This window comes from Eucalyptus grandis, chromosome 8 (genome assembly GCF_016545825.1).
Source record: "Eucalyptus grandis isolate ANBG69807.140 chromosome 8, ASM1654582v1, whole genome shotgun sequence".
NCBI classification, from domain to species: Eukaryota; Viridiplantae; Streptophyta; class Magnoliopsida; order Myrtales; family Myrtaceae; genus Eucalyptus; species Eucalyptus grandis.
In genome coordinates, this window is record NC_052619.1 from 57,029,172 (window position 1) to 57,050,882 (window position 21,711).

The 21,711-nt window shown below is 43.0% G+C and overlaps 4 protein-coding genes across 5 annotated transcripts; all 4 read right to left on the reverse strand.

Moving 5' to 3' along the window:
• Positions 1-2,698: 2,698 nt before the first annotated feature.
• On the reverse strand, positions 2,699-4,404 carry LOC104415219 (major prion protein). The gene is made up of 4 exons (XM_010026471.3): positions 4,266-4,404; positions 3,814-4,163; positions 3,432-3,657; positions 2,699-3,128 (listed from the first exon to the last, which is right to left on the reverse strand). The coding sequence occupies exons 1-4, from the start codon at positions 4,342-4,344 to the stop codon at positions 3,010-3,012; spliced, it is 774 nt and encodes a 257-aa protein (XP_010024773.1). The 5' UTR covers positions 4,345-4,404; the 3' UTR covers positions 2,699-3,009.
• A 739-nt stretch (positions 4,405-5,143) lies between these two features.
• On the reverse strand, positions 5,144-9,152 carry LOC104415221 (putative pentatricopeptide repeat-containing protein At3g16890, mitochondrial). Its single transcript, XM_010026472.3, has 2 exons — positions 6,794-9,152; positions 5,144-5,759 (listed from the first exon to the last, which is right to left on the reverse strand). Exon 1 carries the CDS (start codon positions 9,049-9,051, stop codon positions 7,051-7,053), a length of 2,001 nt encoding a protein of 666 aa, XP_010024774.2. The 5' UTR covers positions 9,052-9,152; the 3' UTR covers positions 5,144-5,759; positions 6,794-7,050.
• Positions 9,153-10,949: 1,797 nt separating this feature from the next.
• Positions 10,950-12,800, reverse strand: LOC104415222. Of its 2 annotated transcripts, XM_010026474.3 has the most exons (6): positions 12,695-12,800; positions 12,488-12,570; positions 11,729-11,791; positions 11,547-11,594; positions 11,318-11,380; positions 10,950-11,224 (listed from the first exon to the last, which is right to left on the reverse strand). In XM_010026474.3, exons 2-6 carry the CDS (start codon positions 12,539-12,541, stop codon positions 11,162-11,164), a joined length of 291 nt encoding a protein of 96 aa, XP_010024776.2. In that variant the 5' UTR covers positions 12,542-12,570; positions 12,695-12,800; the 3' UTR covers positions 10,950-11,161. The 2 variants fall into 2 exon arrangements, with proteins under 2 accessions (XP_010024776.2, XP_010024775.2); XM_010026473.3 differs by having other exon boundaries at positions 12,488-12,776.
• A 1,714-nt stretch (positions 12,801-14,514) lies between these two features.
• On the reverse strand, positions 14,515-20,396 carry LOC104415223 (putative beta-D-xylosidase). The gene is made up of 6 exons (XM_010026476.3): positions 19,839-20,396; positions 17,991-18,269; positions 16,597-16,766; positions 16,016-16,464; positions 15,516-15,929; positions 14,515-15,422 (listed from the first exon to the last, which is right to left on the reverse strand). The coding sequence occupies exons 1-6, from the start codon at positions 20,301-20,303 to the stop codon at positions 14,833-14,835; spliced, it is 2,367 nt and encodes a 788-aa protein (XP_010024778.2). The 5' UTR covers positions 20,304-20,396; the 3' UTR covers positions 14,515-14,832.
• Between the last annotated feature and the right edge of the window lie 1,315 nt (positions 20,397-21,711).

A 21,711-nucleotide genomic window follows, 5' to 3' on the forward strand; every position in this document is an offset into this window, starting at 1 on the left:
AAAATGGCTGGCGAGGGACTGAACTCAACAAGCATATCTTAAAGCAGAAGCATGAATTGACATCCGCACCTCTTTGCTCAATGGATCTGCGCCCTCCCGCTCTAGCATTTCTAATTGGCCGTACAAGGAGGAGAGAGCAATCCAAAGTGCAAGAGCCAAGGCATAAATCTTGATCCTCAGGTCATGAAGAGTAATAACCCCCAATGAGAGATAAGCGAGGCGCGAGCGACTTAGGCAAAGCGAAAAGATCTGTGAAGGCGAGGCGCGATTAGGACTTGGACTTGGAAAGAGCGAGGTAATGACTCGTAGTTCTGTCAAAACCAAGGCGGGGCCTTGGGAAGATGAGGAGCGATTAGGCCTTGGACTTGTGAACGTGCACCGTCCGGCATCTAAGAGTCGAGTGAGAGAGAGCGAGTCCGGCAAGAGAGGGAAAGATTAAGGCACGAGATTGAAAGCCGAGAGGAAAAGAGGAGGCGTGTGAGAGGTGATTAGGATTTTACACGTGGGCATTGATGCTGTTCTTTACAAAATTAAAAGAATTAAATTGGTCTGAGCGGTCCAGTTTTCATCCTTGGAATCAAGAACCGGACCACCTAGCCCCGGTTCTAATTTTATGGAACCAGGAACCAAACTGACATCCATGGAAATTGGCCAAAACCAACTACTTTGATCTAATTTTGAGGATTACCAATTTAGGTGTCTTCGTCAAGGAAAGGTTCTCTCGACAAATATCTTTTATTGAAGCTTCAATTTTATTGTTTGAAATGGATTTTTGTGTCGTTTCAGAAAGGAGGCAACTTGTTTAAACTATGGGCCAACAAAAATGTGGGAAAACAGGAGAAAAGTAAATGAACAATTGAACAAAGAAGTGCAATAAAAGAAAAATAACTAATGAAATAAGAGTTTGATTGTCGATTTTGGCAAAAGGTTTTTTACACGAATGCCTCTTCGGCTATTTATAGCCATGAATGCTTCGTCGGCTATTTATAGCCATATCCTACGAGTAACTACTCTTTGGCGATTATTATTTTGATTTCAAATTATTTCGAAAGTTTCGACTCCCTAATCCCTATCAATAACTGCTCTGCTTTGTCGATGTTCTCGCTGGTGCCGACTCCCATAACTGCTCCCGTTCTTAATGACGCCAATGAACGAGACTAACCATGCCCAATGTAGTTCGCCAAAGTCCAACAGCCATTGAGAGTGCCGGTCCAACTTTTCTGAGGAGATTTTTAGTACCTCTACCCATAATTTCTTCAATGTACCCAGCTTGAATAATCAAATTTTAACACTACCAGCTCACAGACGATGGATTATAATTTCTTCGATATTGCCAATATTTCAAAAGAATACCGTCATGAGTGTATTCCATTGGTGTAAAGTTACGTACTTGATATGTGTTTACCTAATTACCGATCCCAAGTTTTTATAAGATGTTGGATCATATCTTCATTTATTTTCTAAAACTCATAAAATAGAAAAAATTCTTGTAAAAGAAACCGGATAATTTGCTCATATTAAACCTTGTTTTTCGAGCAATTAATTGACATTTTCTAATTTGTGACTCCACATCAATAGGCCAAATCCCAAAAGAAAATCACATACTAACATTAGAAAAATGAAATGATCTCTATTTTCAAATGTCTCGAAAAATCACCTACGCTCGTCCAAGGGATAAAAATCACCACCATCATCCTTCTCATACCAAAAATCCTACATGGTGGACGACATGTCTGCGGCGCTTAATTGTTGCACCAATGTGGCAATTTTATCATTTATTTTTTTAAAATAAATCAACAAATTTAAATAATTAATGATGCTGGCCAAAAAAAAAAAAATCAAAAATAAATCTGAGTTTTAAGAAATAAAAACTTATAAAATACAAATAAGAAAACCGAAACAGGTATGCTCATTCGCCACCTCCTCCTCTTGCCGGCTTGGCACGTCGTCCTCCTCCACCTCCGCCCCATGACAATCATCCCCGGCCGCCATGCTCCTCCTCCTCCCACCGGCAACTTTAAATTTATCTTTTAGCAGTGTTAAAATGTGATAATTTTGCTTCAACAGTGCTGTGACTGACGTTATGTACACGCATGGTGTTATTGTGATATGAAGAAGGTAGTCGTTTATGATTCTAGGCTGATTTACCATATGATTAACATACGTTATTTTTCTTCGGAATTTGAACAGATGATACAATTACGTACGCAATTGGGCGGAAACTATCACGTTAAAGAAAGCCAGATCGCATCTTGATAGGCGCACTATACGATCTGAACGTGAAGGACAGAAGAACAGCTTCTCTTCAGCCTTAAAAACCTTTCTCTGCGGTTCAATCTTGTTGAAACAAACGAGTATGGAGTCTTGCTGGAGTTTTGACTCATCAATGGATGCTGAAGGAAGGCAGAGTAAGATGTTCCAATTCGAGAGAGGCGAGTCGCTCGCGGTGGGCGAGAGGACATTGCCGCATGCCTGAAGTCATGACAGCGGCTGCATGATGAGCTCGTGACATGGCCCGTGAATCTACCTTGGCCATGTTCGTGGAGTTACACAACTGAGAGAGAGAGAGAGAGAGAGAGAGAGAGAGAGAGAGAGAGCAAAAGGGGTCGCTGAGCATGGTGGTTGCTGGGAGCGAGGTGCCGGTGGCAGTGGCGGCAAGGGATCGGGACTAGTTAGATTAACCGATGAAGGATAGAGATAGTGAACGAGTAGACTTTTCTGATTCATTTACTATTTGACAGACAAAAGAAATAAGACGAGATAGAACGCACAAATACAGAATGGAAGAACAATTAGACGAGCGACACGTGGACAGGTGGCGACCAATGGCTGCTGTTGGCACTAAGCTGATCTGTGCCCTTACACTAATCCTCGTGCATCATATCATATACATTGCCTCACATCATGGCTAAAGTACTAAGTATGCTTTATTCCAATACACCGTTCATATACTCTGTGTCCATATCAAAACTAAATAAAAAACTCTCTTTTAAGGCACATCATCTTGTACTAACAGAGAAGAAGCAACCACCCCATAGCCACCATCATGATGGAGAAGATGGCCTGCTTGGAATCCTTAGGTGCACCATCTCCTCCGGCTTGAATGTGCTCGGCCACATTGAAGTCACCTGCAAAACCACAGAGCTAATGATCGTTAATTTTGCTCATTGATGCTGAGAGGACGTCGAGCATGCTGTGAATTTCACTTTGGTAAATATCATGTGTTCAGTGTGGAATGGTATCTGTGGATGAGTTTGCAAACAGGCATCATCTTCAAAAGCCCCGAGACTAACTACATGAACTGTTATTCATCACATTAAACTCGCCATTAAACTTGCCAGTGAAGAGAATGTGTGCGCAAGCAGTAGCATCGTGTCAGGTTATGGTGATACAATTACATAAGCAGTTCTAGCAAAGTTGGCGGAACCAACCTCTTTGAGATCCATGGCTGCATCCTTCATGGATCGTATCTTGGATGTCCTTTATCGTCGCGTGGTTGTCAAATATGAAGTTTGACACGATCCCGTCGATGCATGTGAGCACCAAGTTCGTTTCGCTCAAGCACGGTCCGTTACAAAACTCATCGGTGTATTCGGGAGGGACATGGAGATCTCCACTGTGATCCAACCTATAGGATTCCTCGCAGCTCTGATAGATCTACAGGATAAAGACAACACCATGTCAGACCAGAAGAACTACACCACACTGACGAATTCTCTCTGGAGAACTTGGAAGGCTCAACCAGTAGCTTAGAGTCCAATACAAATGAGCAATTAGCATTGTTATGTTAAGAAGGTCCTAACTTCTGCTTACATATTTGTCATCGAAGCAAAGCAAAGCTTTGGCAACGATTTCAGGTGTTTCAAACCCTCCTGCCCCGCCTCCACCGGTCCCTCCTGCGCCGCCTCCCGATGGATTAAAACCACCCCCGGCACCTCCTGCTCCCCCTCCTGCTCCGCCTCCTGCTCCACCTCCTACTCCGCCTCCTCCTCCACCTCCTACTCCGCCTCCTGCTCCCCCTCCTGCTCCACCTCCTGATGGATTGAAACCACCGATTCCTCCTATCCCGCCGCCCGGCTGATTAAATCCACCTCCTATCCCGCCGCCTGGCTGATTAAATCCACCGCCACCTCCAACCGGAGTCACTTGCCCGTCGGCCGTTCCTGTGTGAACCATGGCAAAACATAACTACTGAGCATCAACTAAAAAAAGAAATTCATATTATATAAAGGGAAAAAAGAGGGAAGATATTCAGCATCACATACCAAAGTTGCAGCAGAAAACAGATAGACATGCAAGAGTTAAGGCATAGACCCTCAATCTGCTCCTCACTGGCAATGCCATTGAAGAAGTTTTGCAGAAAAACTGAAGCTCAAGGATGGAACAAGACAAGTTTATATTTGAGTTGCTTTTTATAACTTTGAGGTCGTACCAAACCTTGGAAATGTCAGGTTGGATGCTAAATTGTAAATTCAGTGCTGAGTTAAGCCCAGAAGTATCAACCTGGAAAATGACCCCCGCTTGTGTCACACATTTGATAGATTACCCAACTATAGTCTCTCTCATTTCTGTACTTTTTGACCATCTGGACGTGGCCTACCAGTCTGGACAAGCGAAATTTTCAATCGACAGGTGAGTAGAGAATATACCAGATGCAAATTAAAAAAAGATGGCCTCCTTTGCGTGACATTAAGTGTTGCCTAAATGCACAATTTAGGTAGGTTCAGTTTGGAAAAAAAAAAAAGAGAACTGAATCAGACTTTCTTTTGGGCAAGACATTTAAGGCAAAGGATGACTTAAGAGAGAGAGAGCAGTTGGATTGCCAGCCACCAAACGCAAAAACTTGGTGAAGGCATTTAACTCAAGTGCTAAATTTCAAACTACCATGTTTCTTTAGCGGTTACATTCTCTGTTCCTTCTCCTACAAGTAGAGATTACGTCCCACGAGCAGGGGATTTAATAAGTAGTTTGGGTGAGCCAAGAAAACATCCGCACGAGAGCCAGTTATTTGCACATATGGACCAAGTGGTCATACCTGCGCATCTTGGGAAAAAAGGTTACAACGGAAAATTCTTCGACACGCTCGATTCTCTTCTGGAAACTTGATACACCATTTAGATGGAAAAACGCTAAAATTCATCTATTCAAATCAAACAAAGGGCAGAGATATAAATTATTAGTAAAAGACGTAGACCAAACCCCCACGTGTGATGTTCTCCGTTCTCGAAACCAGTTAACATGTCTAGGGACAAATGTGGTACAGCATGCCCACAAGAAACTCAGTCTGCATCTGTCCACGGATTAAGATGATCAAATAATCTAAACGGTGATGGCGTACAGGTGAACTTTATCCGCATTACACACAATGTAAACAGTATAATATCCATGGTCATTAACCACATTAATTTTAGATTCTTATCATGCTTCTCCGTGCAAAGCCCGCCGGGGCAGCTCTCATTTCTGCCAAGTAACCAAGTTTTCTGAAGTGGAAGCTTATGGAATGAGTCTGGCACATCTTCGTATGACAACATTGATCTTCCGATCCCCTAAAGCCAACTTTAAGCACAGAATATCAGGGTGGCTTCCTGTATTCAACGTTCCCATGATTGAAGTTCACTTTTCGCCTTTGTGAGACAATGCCAATTCACAATTTCCAGTCCTTGACTTTGGCAAATTACTTATGACAATCAGTTGGATCAACGGTTAGAGCTATTTTCTGGATTCTTCTGCCCACCGAAAAAAAAGCAACCAGATTCAAGCTGCAAGTAAAGCAAGAGGCCTCACTTAGTTACTTTGTCATCAATAGTTTGCTAAATTTTATATAACGATATTACACACTCAACAAGAAAATAAAACACGCGACTTAAACAGTATACTATTCATCAAAAGCACATGACTCTGGTAACTCTGCAACAACCATCAGGATATGGTTTCGATTTTCACAGGTATGACCCAATGTCACAACCTACAAAAACATGTTGATAGCCTCATGTTACCTTAACTAGCCAGCATCAGGACTCTATTTTTGGACTAATACTCTTGTTGAATATGGACAGTGCATGCTGCATGAACGCACTCATCTAAATTCATGGTACTCACTTTCCCAAATTTTATGAGGTCACATCCTAAATGCTGCGACAATCATTGGTCATCCCAACATGGTTAACAGTCTTGGTAGCAGAGAATATATATACTAAGTAAGCTGAGAAAAATTGAAAAATGAAATTCTGGGCAAGAAGCTGTCACTGGTATAGAAGGAAAATAGATAGCTAAACCCAAAGATTGAGTTCAATCACTAATTTTGTTGACAAACTGAAGTTGCTGAACATGTCTTGGAATGATCAGTGTCACATTTCCAACTGGATCATAATCCCGACTGATGACTAGACACTGTCTTACGGAATCCCCAAGGCTAAATACTTGAATTACAAAGCTTACCAAGCCCATCTTGTGACTGACTCAAAGTTCATTGAGATCTGATAATGCTAGTCTTTCTTAAGTACATAAACGCAATATCTCAAAGCATTTAGAACTTTTGAGACTCCCCATTAAAGGAAGAACTAGCCATCCTATATACGATTGTCAAATTAAAGAAAGGAACTATATTACCACAATTTGCTCAACTTCAGAATTTACACACACTCCTTCTAACATGGTTTGTATGCTAAATTGTCCAAACAATTAAATTTCGCTCAAATAAATTACCCAAAATTCCAGCAGAACTTAAAAGCAATTCTGTAACAAATAATTGAGAACTGTATCAATAGCCACAGAGTTGAATTCTTAAAAGTACCTCTAGCTCTTGAAGTAGTGAATGCCACAAGAAAACAGAACGTCAGATGTTATCTAGTTGAGTTGCCTTCAGGCTCGATGTTTTACAATGGAGAACATACTCATGAAACTCCAGTAATAACAATCCTTGAAAACCTCCCCTATACAATAGAGATAACTTTTGAAAAGATCTCTTGCTTATCCATATCTTTACTCTCTATTGTTTGCCTCTCTAAATTGTCATTATCAGATTTTGGCCTCTAGAAAATTGCTTGCACTCTAATGAGGTGCACATCCATTTCCATCCGTGGCAAGAAGCTCCTTGGCCTCATCAGCTCGCCCTGATTCCTGCAATGCCTTAATTAAAGCATTGTAGGTCTGCTTTTCAGGAGTCAAACCCAATGTCAACATTGAAAAGAAGAGCTTCCTAGCCCTCTCAACACGATTTATCTTACAACAGCTGTGAATAAGTGCGCTGAAACAAGAAATGTCTGGACTAATTCCATCTGCTTGCATTTTTCTTAGCAGTGTCAATGATTTCCCAACATTTCCAGTAAAACACAAGGATCGGATCAATATGCCGTAAGTGATAGCATTTGGAGGGACGCCCCACTCCTTCATTTCTGCAAAACAATCAAGTGCGTCTTCGATCTTGTTTACTCTACAAAATCCATCAATTATTGCACTAAAAGTGACAACATCAGGTTTAAAACCAAACTGAAAAACCATCTCCAGCAGTTCCTGGGCTTTTCTCATGTCTCCTTCCTTGCAATGTGCACTAATGATGGTGTTGAGAGTCACGAGATTAGGTGCAATCCCAATATTTTGCATTTCTCTCAAAGTTTCCAGTGCCCTGCCCAGCATTTTGGTTCGGCAGAAGCAGTCAATCAGCATATTGTACAAAAAGACATTTGAGACTTGCCCATCCTCATAGATCCGATTTAAGTACCGATCACCATCCTCAACCCTTCCTGCCTTGTATAGTGCTTCAATAAGTGCATAATAAGTACTGAACCCTGGCTTCACACCTCTCTCATTAAATCTATCAAGTAGCTCAAGCACCTCATTCAGATCCAAGCCTTTCACCAAGCAAACGATAGCCATGTTAAAAGTCGGACCATCAGGGACATAACCTCTATCACCAAACATTCTCAAAAGACCAGCTACTTCTCTTGCCATAGAATTGTTTGAAAGGCAAAAAAGCAAAGTATCACAAGTTGAATTGATCAAGCCTGGTTCCTTCACCACAAAGCTACATAACAACTCAAATGCCTTCTTGGCATCAGCGCATCGAAACATTCCATGAACCAATGATCTGATAGTGGCTTCATTCGGAGGCACATTGCTTTTCCTCATGGTTTCTATGACCTTGAAGGCTTCATCAGCCATTTTTGCATTACAGAAACCATCAATAAGTATCGTGTACGTATACACATTAGGCTTATAACCGATCCCCTCCATTTGTTTAACCAAGCGACGCGCCTCGTCCATCACGCCAGCTCGGCAAACCCCATGAATAAGTATGTTATAAGTGAACCTATCCGGTTTGCAATTATCAGAAGCCATCTGCTGGAACTTCAAATAAGCCTTGTCCAACGAATTGGCTTTCACCAACGCGTCAATCACCGCATTATATATCCTAGTAGTCGGACTAAACCCCAGAAACGAAATCTGCCCAAAAACCTCATCGCAGTACTTAGCCAATCCTAACCTGCCCCAGCTGCCAATCAACACGCAAAGCAAATCTTCCGTGAACCGCCCGCCAGAATCCCTAATATCCCGAATCAGTTCAGCCGACAATACAACAGGGCCCTTCCTATGCAACACATCGGCCAAAACAGCCTTCACCGATCGATTCTTGGCGAGCGCGGGGCTGAAACCCGATACCCAGATGTAAAATTTCAAAGGGTGTACCGGGTTTTCTTGATTCCGCAAGACGCTCGCGACGGACTGCGCGCTCAGCGCCGCCCTCTTCGCTCGGTGCTCGTGGGTGAGCAGCAAGAACCAGTCTTTTCTCGAGAGGACCCGAGAAATGTAACCGCGGTCGATCTGCTCGTCACGTGAATCGTGGGTTTTCCTAGGAAAGGCGTCGCGCGGCAAAGGCTTACCTCTGCCCGGCGCTTCCTGTGCTTTGCCAATGCGTTCCCGCCGAACGGGTGGTTTGGGTTGGGACCTCGAGGGAGGATTACTTGGGGCGAGATTCTTGGGAGCGAATGCTTCGTCGGGGAGGGCGGTGACTGCGGTGGAAGCCCTAGAAGCTAGAGGAGGAAGCCGTCTCATGTCATGCTTTCCCCTGGCGAATGAGTTTCAGTAGCAGGCGGAGAAGAGGAGAAGAACAAAGAAGACGACGAGGTTGAAGTTCGTCCGATGCAGGGTAAACCGATCAGTGAACCGGTTCGGTATCATAGCTCTAAAAAGTTTAGGTCGACTCGATATATTTTTTTTATTATATAAATAATAATTTTGTTTTTTTTTGTGATAATCCAAAAACCGCCATACAGTCGGCGTTTTGCATTGAAGCGACGGGGCGGAGTCTCGAACCCTTCCCCGAATGGGGTACCAAGTCTTAACCATCGCCCGCTATAATTTTTTTTTGATAATCTAGAAACTACCGTACAGCCCAGGTTAGTAAACCTAAAGCATTAGCACGGGAACTCACCACCCACGGCAACCCACTTAAATGGCACATCGTGATAAGTTGGGGAATCGACCCCAGCCTTGTGTGGCCAATGTTTGATTTCACCAACTCGGCCACCACAAGATGGATATAAATAATGATGTTTATTTCATGAGAAATAAATAATTTAAAGGAAATTTTTTTGAAAATGATAATTTATATTATTTATAAAAGTTAATGAATAAAAAGTATTTTTACAAAAATTTTAGATAAAAATTATTGCTGAATAATGAAAATAATCTTTATTAATATTTTAAAATGATATATACAATCATTTTCTAGAAAATAATTTGTAAATTATTAATTTTTCTCTAAATAAAAAGAGAATAAATTTTTTTTCCTAATTTGACACTTCAACCCTGCCCTTCCGATTGGTCTAGGAGGAAGCACTTCCTTTTATGAGGACATATTCATTTGCAACGGTTAAATGAAAAAATATGCTTAATTACGTGGCAAATTTTTAAAACTTATCATGGTAGCGCATTTGAATTCTTGAACTTTCGTCGAAGTTGTTAGGTCTTAAAATTTGAAATTTCAATATACTTGAATCGTTTCATAACTTCATTAGCCTTCGTGAAGAAAAATGCAATGTGGTTATTTATTTTTATTATATGTAACATTGTTTTTTGTCCGTCTACTATAAATTTAACGGCGTTAATGAAGAACTAAAGTGAACCACTTTTATAGGTTCTCTTGGAGGTTTATAGCGAGGAAATTAACCATTTTAGGCGACTATAAATATATATAGAGAGAGAGACATACGTGCGAAAAAAAAAAAAATTGCATATTTCGTTTATTTTTTTCTCTTCGTCCCCAATTCTCCAACGTCATGGGGATGATGTACACATATAGGAGAACTTTTGTACCATGTCGGCCGCACTTGTCTTGGCAAAGCAGCGTTTTGGGCCGCTGCCATCGCCGCCGCCGATGCCAGGAGCCAGGCGTTCAACGGCACAAATGGCGACGTCTTCACGTGAAGGATCATGTGGAAGGGTGGTGGCCGATGGGGTCGGCATCGAGTTCGTCCCCTTCGACGAAGAGTTCGATTTATTTGGGCAATTGAGAGAGAGCAAGGGCAAGATGGGGACGAGAATGCGGACCCGCACGAGCTACATGCAAAGACCAAAAGGGAAGGAGATCGCGTGCTGCTGTGAACCGTTTAGCAATGCGTTGCCCTTCAATTTCCAGCACCTGTGTTAGCATGAACAAGAGCCACGAGTATGCAACTCAGGCTATCAACACGTATATCGGTGAAAAAGGTCTTAGGGAAGTAAAAAAAAAAAGACCATCTGAACCGAAACTCGACCCCAACAGATCCATAAAATTTCGGGTTTAGGTTGAAATCATGTTGCAGTGCTTCCAATTCGGGCTTAATTTCTGAGGAAAATAGATTGTTTGGGGACATGTCCCAGTGAAAGGTGGAGATTAATCCAACAGCCACCCGGAAAAAGTTGATGAGAGTTAGCTCGCAAGCTTGAATTTGTAAACGGAACACCCACCATGACATAAGAAAACAACCCATTAAATCAATTATATAAATGGCCAATCAACATGTCCATCTGACTCTAAATTCATGTTTCATCATCAACTGGAGAAGTATTTTATTCGTTGACTTTCGGTGGGTCTAATCGAATCTATTTTGCCTGCACAGTTCAAAGGATGAACAGTCCATACAAAACATCAAGCCCCTCCACATCTGTTGCTGGGAGATGTTCATGGGTCCTGGCCCAACGTGCACGCCGGCCTCCGAGGGGGCAGCTGCTGATGCTGCGTCCTCTGGAAAACAAAAGAAGGAGAAAGTTTAGTGTAATCCTCTAAACACAATGCGAAATCACAAAAGTAATATCGAATCTTTCCCAAGTTTAGTACCTCCAGTTTGGGGCGCAAAATCTCGACCGGGACCTTCGAGCTCTGATTCGCCCCGGCGCTTTGCTGCGCGAAATCAAGAAAACAGTTCAATCTCCAGAAGAATTTCAGATTGGCATCTCTTGATTAGATGGAGTGTACTTCTCACAAGTACTTTTATTTATAAACGTCATGATCAATCGGATTACCCAACAAGGCTTTTTCAATTATCAGCATGGACATTAAATTTTACCTTCCACAAAGCCCAGTCAGCTGAATCAAAGAAGGCTCGTGCGTGGTCCTACAACACACAAATTAGCACTAAATAATTAAAATTAAATCCGCAATTACGGACTATAATAAGGCAGGAAAATATTCATCTAATTATAAAATTTGTGGATTTTGCCAAAAAAACAAGTGATTGGATAAACCTGCCTTTGAGATCAATGGCTTCTTCTTGGGCTCTAGTCCTCCATATCTCTTCACCAAAGACGCTTCCTGCGATTGACAAGAGAGATAGGCTTGGCGAACAAAACAAAGGCAAAAACATAGTACCGCAAGTCGACAAGCGCCCACTGATCTCGCGACACGTGTAGGCTTCCGATCGTGTCGATAGACTTATCAACATCCAAAACCATGAGAACGAAAAAGAAATTTCCGAGGAAGTCGCTTTTGCCCGGTTTTGCCAATTTCTATATTGGGCCGGCCGCATGCCGTTCACATTACGGGCCCCACATCGAATCGAGCCTCGAGTGGGCCACACCAGTCGTGGGCCTTGGGCCCACCTGGTCTCCCGCTGTTATTACCTTACCTCGCCGCCGACAACTACGATACAATCCCATTACTATTTCTTGGCAAAAGGAAAAAAAACAAAAAACAAAAAAAGGAAAAACCAAGAAATTGCAGAGGAGAAAGAATTTCTAACGCGTTCAAGGTAATATCTCCACAGACTCCATATGATAAAATGGCAATAAAACTGATTTTATAAAGTGATCGCTAGACTTTCCTCGTGAATTCCATTTGCGCGAAAACGTCACCGTTTAAAAGAAAGATACGATGCTTCACCCTTGAACAAATCAAAATAAGAAGGATCGGCCCGGACCGCCGGCACGACGTGTCGTTTCGAGCTCAGGGGAGGCGAGGTTCGCCGGAGAAAAGAGAAGGACGGAAGGAAAGAAAGAGAGGGAATAATACCTTGGGCTCCGGCGGAGCACCGCAGCCGTCGCCCCTGCCGCCGCAATCCGCCATCTCTCTCCAGGAGCTTTCTCTCTCCTCCCCTGCTCCACCGACACAAGAACAACACGCGATCAGCTTGTCACCGGAAGACAGAGCGCTCTCCTGAAACTCCAGCTTCAAAGAGAGAGAAAGACAGAACGCGCAGAGACAGAGACAGAGAGTTACCCAAAACAAGATTCTAGAGAGAGAGAGAGAGAGAGAGGAGAGGGAGGAAGAAGGGGAAGGGGCAGGAGCCTCCAGAGGAACAGATGATGAGGAAAGGTTTGAGAGGTTGAGTGAGAAGGTGAAACCAGAATATAATATATATATTCAGCCAAAAAAAAAAATGAAATATCTGGAACCTTTTTTTTTTCTTTTTTGGTATGAAGAATTTTGAACTTATAATTTCGTCATTAATACCAAATATGCTAAAATATAGAAGGCTCTTAACTCTGCATATCTCAGATATTTTTGACTTACTAATTCGAGTGCGGTTTCTATAGTTGAACCAATTTCTTTATAGAGGACAAAATGAAGGAGATCATCCTCGGGATGCAAAAGGGACCTTCCTATAATATAAAATCGTGAAATTTAAAACCGTGAAATTTTGTGGCCGGTATATTGTTTTATTGACGAAAGAAAAAAGAGGAGATTGACAGTTTCTCCAAAGGAAATTGACTCTTTCTCTATATACCAAGGCCGACGTCGTGATTGGAAATTTAGAAATTGCAAATGGAGCATGCGTGAAATGATTATTTTTTTGTTTGCTTACTTCTCTCGTGATATGCATTTCTCCCTTTCTCTCCTTCCCACTGGCCCCACCCGTTCTCCCATCGCTCTCGTACAGGGGTATTCTTAATTTAGTAGTATACCGATAAGAATAGAGAGTAATAAATCACATCAATTTGATGAAATAACCTGAATTTGAAAACAAAATTTGACTCGTGTTTTTTACCCTTGATGACTGGTGAGGGTTGGGGTTCGGTGGATGATACATTGCATCTGGAATACGCATGCACATTTTGTGCACGAGACATGTTTGAAAAATTGAATAAAATGCTATTTCGAAAATCTCGAATCATTAAATAAGGAAAAAGAAATTATCGATAAAAAATTTGATACATCACAAAGAAATCTTATAGATATATATGGAAAGATAAAAATAGAAAATATCATCGACCCTCATAATAATATAGACAATTATATAGATATATGCATATCTATCAACAAATTTTTCTCCCCCCCCCAAAGAAAAACCATAGCAAAAGTTCCATTTTGTGACTATCGGCTATGATGCCATCATTGGCAATAGGCGACAGGTCCATGGCAATGGGGCGCTACAAGTCATATCACATACCTTTTGTTCTACTAAATTGTGATTTTGATTGATGTGTGGCACCTCCTTCATTTTCAACATCCATGCAGGATCGAATACAAAACGAGTTTTGTTGTTAAGTAATTTGTCAACAGCTTCCATTGACATCTAGGGTGCATTTCATGAAAAAGACGTGCCAATTCGAGAACATCGCTCGAATGAAAAATATTTTCCCATTTTATCGGCCGAAAAGAATAAGATATTTCTCCCATCGTTTTCTTTTGTGGGGACACGTTATTTTCTATGAAAGAGGCTTTAATCCATCATGGGTGTAATTCAAAAAAATCGAAATTGGCAATTATTCATGGAAATCAAGACTTGTATTTATAAAATTAGTCTCGTAAAATAGAGTTTTGTCGTTGGTCAATTGTGACCGGTAAGCAAGCACCCAGGCACTAAAAACCCTCTTTTCGTTTGGGTCAAATTTTCGAAATGGTGGGCAGGGTGGCTTGCGGGTCAGATTCGACTAGTCGTTTCAGTCAAAAGTCAACTAAATTCACTAAAAATTAGGCCGACTAGATCTTGACATGGTCAAAATGTCCTCGGACCGATTAAAAATTCGAGCAATTTCTGTGTTCTAACATAGTAAATTTCACCAATCGATTGCTCTAGCATGCATCTGGATAAGAACTAAGTTCAAACTTCAAGCTCTTTTCTCTGCCTTTATTTGACCAATTACTTTACATTTTATCCAATCAAATTGCTCTTTAGGCGCAACTTGAATGGATCTGGACTTAATAAGTAATGCTACTTCACAATAATATTTTCTTTTGCCTCTAATTAGCCTTCCTCCAGTTTTGTGGAGATTCGGCTACAATACGTAATCTTAAAAAAAAAAAAAACTATTTGTTTAATAAAATTAAAAAAGAAAAAACAAGGCCACAAATCAGAATATTCTTTTCAATTACAACTATACCTTTCATCTTCAAACTTAGTTTATGTGTCTTGTTCACCCCAAATTTGCTTGGAGGGTCATGGAATGCTCGAGGTCGCCGACGTGGAGCTTGTGCTCGCCTATCGGGATCCTTCGGATCCCAAACTCGTCGACCACGCTCAGGTGCTCGCAGACGCGGACGTCGATCCTGACCCGCCGCTGGGACCCGGCCGACACATGGACCTTTTCGAACCCGATCAGCTGCCTCGCCGGGGACCATTTCCCCTCCGGCGGCCCGGAGAACACGAGCAGGGTGTGCGTCCCGTCCATCGAGCCGGTGTTCTCGATGTTGACATGGATCCCAAGGGAGGCCGCATCGCAATTCACATGCGCAGCTCTGATCCCAGCACTCAGCAGGGACGAGTTTCGGTAGGCGGCACTAAGGCTCGCCACCGGCACCGAGACTTGGGTCGGAGCCTTGACTAGCGAGTGTCGGTAACTGGTGTAGCTCATGCCGTAGCCGAAGGGATACACGACGGGGCCTTTGTAGAAGCGGTAGGTCCGCCCGGGATAGCCCTTCGCCGGGTTCGCCCTCATGTTCATGTTCGTCATAGGAACCTTGGCAACATATTCCTGCGGGTACCAAGTCACAGGAAGCTTTCCTCCTAGAAAAGGGATTCAGGACATATTTTAGATTCTTCAATGTTAATTTTCAATGCAAGTGCAGGGCATGAGGAATTGAAATTTGTAAAGAGTACCCGGATTGACAGTTCCGAACAGGACATCGGCTATGGCCTGCCCGCCGGCTTGACCCGGATACCCAGCCCACACTATGGCGGCGACCCGTGGGTCGTTCTTCGCGAAGGACACGTCGATCGGCCCGCCGCTCATCAGGACCAAGATGGTCGGGCCTCTGGAGGCCATGGCCACCCTCGACACGAGCTCCTGCTGATGTCCCGGCAAGAGCAGCCCAGTTCTGTCTCTGAACTCCGCTTCGATCGATTGGTCTAGCCCCATGACTAGGACGGTGGCGTCGGCATGCCGAGCCGCAACCTCAGCCCTCCCAAAGAGCTGGTTCGAGGTGCACGCGACGCCGACGCATCCTGGTTGGTGGACCGTCCTGCTGTACCTCCCGATTCCTTGAAAGGGACTGGTGTAGCCGCACGCGACGCCTGCAGCGAATTTGAATGGCAAAAGGGTAGGTGCTTAACAAGCGCCAAAAGCAACGAACAAACCCGATGTACGATCAAACTCGTACCTGCGTAATTCCCAATCATCGTCACGGTAACGTCGGAGTTCGGCCCGATGACCGCAACGAGGCGGTGGCGCCTAGCAGAGAGCGGCAGAGCCTGTCCCTGGTTCTTGAGCAACACGATGCCCTGGCGCGCGGCCTCCAGGGCCAGCTGCTGGTGGGCCGGAGTGCACACGTCCCGCGGCCCGAGGTTCCCGTAGGGCTGCGCCGACGGCTCGCCATCGAACATGCCCAGCCTCATCTGCACTGTGATCGTGTTCGCGAGGGCCAGGTCCACCTCGGCCTCGGCCATCTTCCCTCCCCTGATGGCCGCCTCCGTGTGGACCGCCAGGAACGGCCCGCAGTCCAGGTCCAACCCTGCCCTGATGGTGTCTGCAGCCGCATCTTCCGGCGTGGTGGTGTAGTGTTGGTTCTCGTACAGCACCCCGACCGAGTCGCAGTCCGAGACGATGTACCTGATTCGAAAAACCCAACCGAGATCGCGGCGTTAATGTATAAAACCGAGCGAGAACGACCCGTAATCAGAGTCGTGACGACTCCGAAAGCCTGGCGGGTGGTTCCGTTCGAATCCGACGGCCGGTCCTTACCCGTTGAGATGCCACTGGCCACGGATGGTGTTCTTGAGGAGGTTCGGATCGGCGCAGGTCGGGACGCCGTTGACCTGGTTGTACGAGCACATCACGCTCGCCACTTTCCCGTCCACCACGCAGGCCTTGAATGGCACGTTGTATGTGTCCTCCAAATCTTGCTTGCTCACCTATAATTAAAAGAAAAAAAAAGAAATTTACAAAATTTCATAATTTTTCACCTTTTGGATCTAATATTAACATAATCACAAACACTTGACAAGCACAATTTACTACTTAGTAGCTTTATACGGTCTGGAAAAAAAAATGAATCTCTCGTAGCAACATTTTTGAAAAATTTATCAAACAAATAGGAGAATTTTCCCGTGTGGATTAGTTATAATTTGGTCGGAAAAAAAAAATATCCGAATCTTTTCAAGCGACACTTTGGTAAAATTTAGCAAACATATAGGATAATTTTTCCATATGGATTAGTTATTCTAAATTCAGATTATTCGGTCGAAAAGCTATCATGTTCTTTTATGGGTGCTTTTTTTTTTTTTGGGTAATATGTGCATATTTTCTGGGATTAGAGCCAAGGCAAAAAGAGAAGGGCACAGAAAAGTACAAGGGAAGCATGGGGAATGAAATGAAATGACCACCGCCCCAGCAGTCTTCTTCAGATTGCTATCCAGGGATTGGCTAAAGACGAAGAGAAACCCAATGGGAAATCGCCACGTGGAAACGAAAATAAAACAAATTTTGAGGTTCTGCCATCAGACCTATCAAATTTTTAAGAAGCATCCTAGTCATTAATTGTCGCTGGTGCTTCCAGCCAAACCTCCCACAAATAGACAAAGCATGAAACACAACGACAAATTTGAAATTAGGTATGCTATGCACATTTATATATATGCATATATATGTATAAATTTTTGCTGAATTTGAAATTAGGTGTGCATATACATATATATATATGCATATATATGTATAAATTTTTGCTGAATTTGAAATTAGGTGTGCATATATATATATGCACATTTATATTTGTTTAAATTTTTGCTGAATTCTTTGTTCCTTGCAAGCAATTCTTAGATGTCCTTTTCACAAGTCACAACCACTATTTCTAAAGGTGAAGCTATTCATTGCAAGGGACAGGAGTTGATGCCTTATTGAGAATATGTTACTAATTATGATGAGGGGACCAGCCTAATTATTTCTGATTATAAGCATCCCTTTGCTTAATTTTATTTGTAGACACGCCTAATTAGGATGGATACTTAAACAACTATTCTTGATTATTTTTCTCATCACTTAATTCTTCCAACAGCTCTTCTCCTTCTTTGCCTTTTTTCCATGAAGATGATAACTCTAGTAATTTCTGATGCAGTCCTAGATGATCGCTTTCGACTTACCCGGGCATTGAAATGGTATCGGTCCACACCATTCCAGTTGTCGAGGTCATAGGCGGTGTAATGCTTGCAGCTCGCCGCGACCTTCAGCCGATTGCCGACGTTGCCCTGGAGCCCCCGGACGTAGCTTGCTGCGTACTTCCCGGCCATCACGGGGTCCTCGCCCGGCGTCTCCTGGCCCCGCCCCCACCTCGGGTCTCGGAACACGTTCACGTTCGGGCTCCAGTACGTCAGCCCCGCCATCCCACCGTTGTACATGGCCCTCGCTTCATCCGACACGACCTGCACTCAAAAATCACCAGGAACATTTCAACATTCGCCACCACATCCAATGGTTGTGATTGTTTTGATGCATCAACAAACGACGTCGAAAATGCGTTGCTGATCATGCATGCTGAGTCATTGATGAATCACAAGTATAAGGAAACGCAACAGGCCAAAGGCGAAGCTTCAATTAATGTCTTTTTGCCTAACTACTTAACCCCTAAGTGTGAAAGGCCAAGTTAGTTAAGCAAAACCCTCACGAAAGTTCCTTTAACATTGATTTGATGGAAAGGGAGAATGGCCCCAGCTCAAGACCCTCGCCTCACTCAACTATAAATAAGTCATTAGCTTTTATCATTCGAAAAAAGACGTGTTATCTTGTACAAGAACATATCGATTACAAGCTTGCAGCAAACACATCGAATCTTGAACAGACGACCTTACTACGATCGGGTGATGATCTGAAGGCGAAAAGCGAACTTAAGATTTGATTCCTCCTCGCTAAAGATGTTGTCTGAAGGACTAGTAAAATCTTCGGGGGTTTCAGTTCTGTTATTATAGTACTGTTGTCAGCTTCCTCAACTCGGGCGATGAAAAAAAATCCACGCTATCTACACAACTTGCTTGCTACGGGACAAAGTTTTACCCAACTTCTCTGCCCAGAATCCCACGTTCCTTTCAGTAATGGTCCCTCCCAAAATCATCTTTCAACTTGTCAAATTCAAAAATAATAAAAATAAAATAAGCTATAAACACATGTGACTAGCACTCCCGTGTACGTTCCCTTTCCTTAGCGTGAACTTAACATATCTACTTTTTTACTTTGAAAAAAATAAAAAAAAAAACGAGATTGGACGCATGCTTTTGTCAGTCACAAGGCCAAATTTGACACATTTGACACATTTGACGCTGTTGAGACAAGGTTTTTCCATACCCTTTCGTCGAGATTTTCGACTAAGGACTACGAGGTGGTCCCCAGGAATATCAGAGGGGACGATTTTACTTTGAAGAAAGAGGCTTTCTGCCCACAAATCCCATCTCCTAAAACTCGTTAAAAGGAAGGAGATTCTCTTCTCCTAAACAAAAGGGGTGGCGGCATAAGCTGCCATTAGAAGACACTGTTTCTGGTAGCACAACACTATCACGGGTCCGACAGGGAAAGAAATATATATGTGAAGCAGCTTTTTCGCAGAATCATTTGTGTTTTGTAGTTATGCATGAATTTATGTGCTGCAATCGATTGAATTATCAAGTTCTCGATGCTACCGAACTTAATAAATATGTTACTAAAATTTAACATATCTATAGCAACTTAGGTGTACATATATGTTACCAACCAAACCCTACCTATAGTGCGGCCATGAAATAGAAATAAAGAAACCCTACTTCTTATGTTATCTTTGTTTTCTATCACGAATTTTCGTAAAGAGAGAGCGGCGGGACATGAAACGGTGAGAGCTGCCTAAAGCTGGTTGGTTTATGAATATTAACATAGAAAACTTCGACAGGATGGAAAAAAAATAAGACTTTTCCGCATATTATCGAACAATGCAGGTTGATGTGTGAAGAAAAGTAATCGGCTCTTACCCGTCCGATCTCCTCCCAGAGCGAGGAGTTGAACGACGCGGCGGTCGTGATGACCTGAGGGAAGCTGGTGGCCCCGGGGAAGGCCCCACCGAACCTGGTCCCCGGCCCGACGTTGGAGACCCCGTGGAGCGCCTCGGACCACCACTCGTACCCCTGGATGCCCAGCCTCGGCACGGCGGCCGCGTTGTTGACGAGCAGCCGGATCTTCTCCTGCAGCGTCAGCTGCCCGATGAGGTCCCGGACCCGGACGTGGATCGGGAGGGCCACCCGGCAGAACCTCAGGCCCCTGGTGAGGCCGCTCCGCGGGTCGCATGCGAACGGGACGCGAGCCGCCCACGAGGTGGGGGCGAGGAGGAGGAGGAGGAGGAGGAGCGAGAGCGCGGCCTTGGCATTGGCTTTGGCGGCCGCGGGGGTGTGTGGGAGTGAGAGCTTGGTGGTGGTGGTGAGCAGCTTACGTCGGACCATTCTTTTTCTTTCTTTTCTTTTGGGCAAAAGGAACGATAATGGTATTAAGATAGAACGCTGTCGTCCTCCCGTGGTATTATTACGGGATTATCGTCGAGCATTTATAGGACAGGTTGGTGACGACGATGGCGGATGGAACAGCTCTAACGATTGAATTTCCACGTCAACCGGCGATAGAAAGAGCCGTCCACGAGAAACACAGAAAGAGTGTTGAATGGCTGGAAAGATAAAAAGAAAGATCGTGTACACTACTCACTTATCCAAAATAAAGAGAAAGAGAGGAAGACAAAGAGTGTGCGCTGAGTGTTTTTGAGAGAATATCGGGAGATATATTGCTAGATATTTAGTGATATTTTCTGATATTTCATTATTTCCCAAATAGGTAGTAATCTTGCTAGATTAAGATAGCTAATTATCTCGTTGAATTTAGATTACTCGTTTCTCGTATGCATTGATCAAGTATATGTAATAAGCACTTTGATCACCCACAAGATAGATAGGAAAAATCGATGGATGATTCTACAATGAAAAACTTGTTTTAAGTATATCGGGTCGATTTCATAAAATATTTCGTTTCATTTGCAGAACTCAAGTACCAAATTAGATTGATGACCTCAAAAATTACTTTCAACGGATTTAAATAAGACATGAAATTAGAATTCGATAAATAAATAGGAAAATCTTGTGTTTAAATGATGGGATAGGAGACTCTGATAAACATAATTTCCGAATTGAAATGAAGAGCTCCTCCACTGCAAATCCGAACACGACAGTCTGCTTGCGTCACTGGTGATTTGGGGGTATACACAGAAAGATCTTGATATGAATAATGACAATTACTGGCCATCACCTAATGGAAAATAAAAATTGGAAAGGAATTATTTTATTTATCTGTATATAATATTATTCATAATAAAAGAATAATGGGCAGAAAAAATGAAAATTAAAAAAAGCGTGGTCACGGAATCGAACTTTTTCCTGACATATGTTATGGGGGAGATGGATGGAGGGGCGACTGTCACATTAGCCGCACCATCCACGTTTTTCTTTGTTTTTTTCTGCTGCACTTTTTATCCAAATTAAAATGAGATAATATTTATTTAATCTCTCTCGTCCTCTCCTGTCCTTCCATCAAGAAATGTACATTAATTGATCAAGTTCTCAATTTGCAAAAATCGTGTTCTTTATTGAACGACTATATTATTATTTTGCAAATCATACGATCATTTGATATCGATCCCAACAAACAACAAAGAAAAAAAAAAGCAAATTCAATATCGATTTTCCCATAAAATTATGCAGCATTATTTTCTGTGCTTTGGATCGGTCTGGCTTGCATTATTGGTTGGTTGGTTGGTTGACGCAATCATGCAAAAAGTAGCATTAGGTGAAGATATGTGTAGTGAGC

Bases quoted from the DNA above. Each gene is read 5' to 3' on its own strand.
- LOC104415219 (XM_010026471.3), bottom strand. From the start codon at position 4,344: ATGGCATTGCCAGTGAGGAGCAGATTGAGGGTCTATGCCTTAACTCTT. The intron at 3,658-3,813 runs GTAAGCAGAAGT...TTTATCCTGTAG, and splicing joins TTTGCTTCGATGACAAATAT to ATCTATCAGAGCTGCGAGGA. The intron at 3,129-3,431 runs GTTGGTTCCGCC...GTGGTTTTGCAG, and splicing joins CAGCCATGGATCTCAAAGAG to GTGACTTCAATGTGGCCGAG.
- LOC104415221 (XM_010026472.3), bottom strand. From the start codon at position 9,051: ATGAGACGGCTTCCTCCTCTAGCTTCTAGGGCTTCCACCGCAGTCACC.
- LOC104415222 (XM_010026474.3), bottom strand. From the start codon at position 12,541: ATGGCGGATTGCGGCGGCAGGGGCGACGGCTGCGGTGCTCCGCCGGAG. The intron at 11,792-12,487 runs GTATTATTCCCT...TGTCAATCGCAG, and splicing joins GTGCTCCGCCGGAGCCCAAG to GAAGCGTCTTTGGTGAAGAG. The intron at 11,225-11,317 runs GTACTAAACTTG...TTTGTTTTCCAG, and splicing joins TTTTGCGCCCCAAACTGGAG to AGGACGCAGCATCAGCAGCT.
- LOC104415223 (XM_010026476.3), bottom strand. From the start codon at position 20,303: ATGGTCCGACGTAAGCTGCTCACCACCACCACCAAGCTCTCACTCCCA. The intron at 18,270-19,838 runs GTAAGAGCCGAT...TTTTGAGTGCAG, and splicing joins TCTGGGAGGAGATCGGACGG to GTCGTGTCGGATGAAGCGAG. The intron at 16,465-16,596 runs GTAAGGACCGGC...TTTTCGAATCAG, and splicing joins GGCCAGTGGCATCTCAACGG to GTACATCGTCTCGGACTGCG.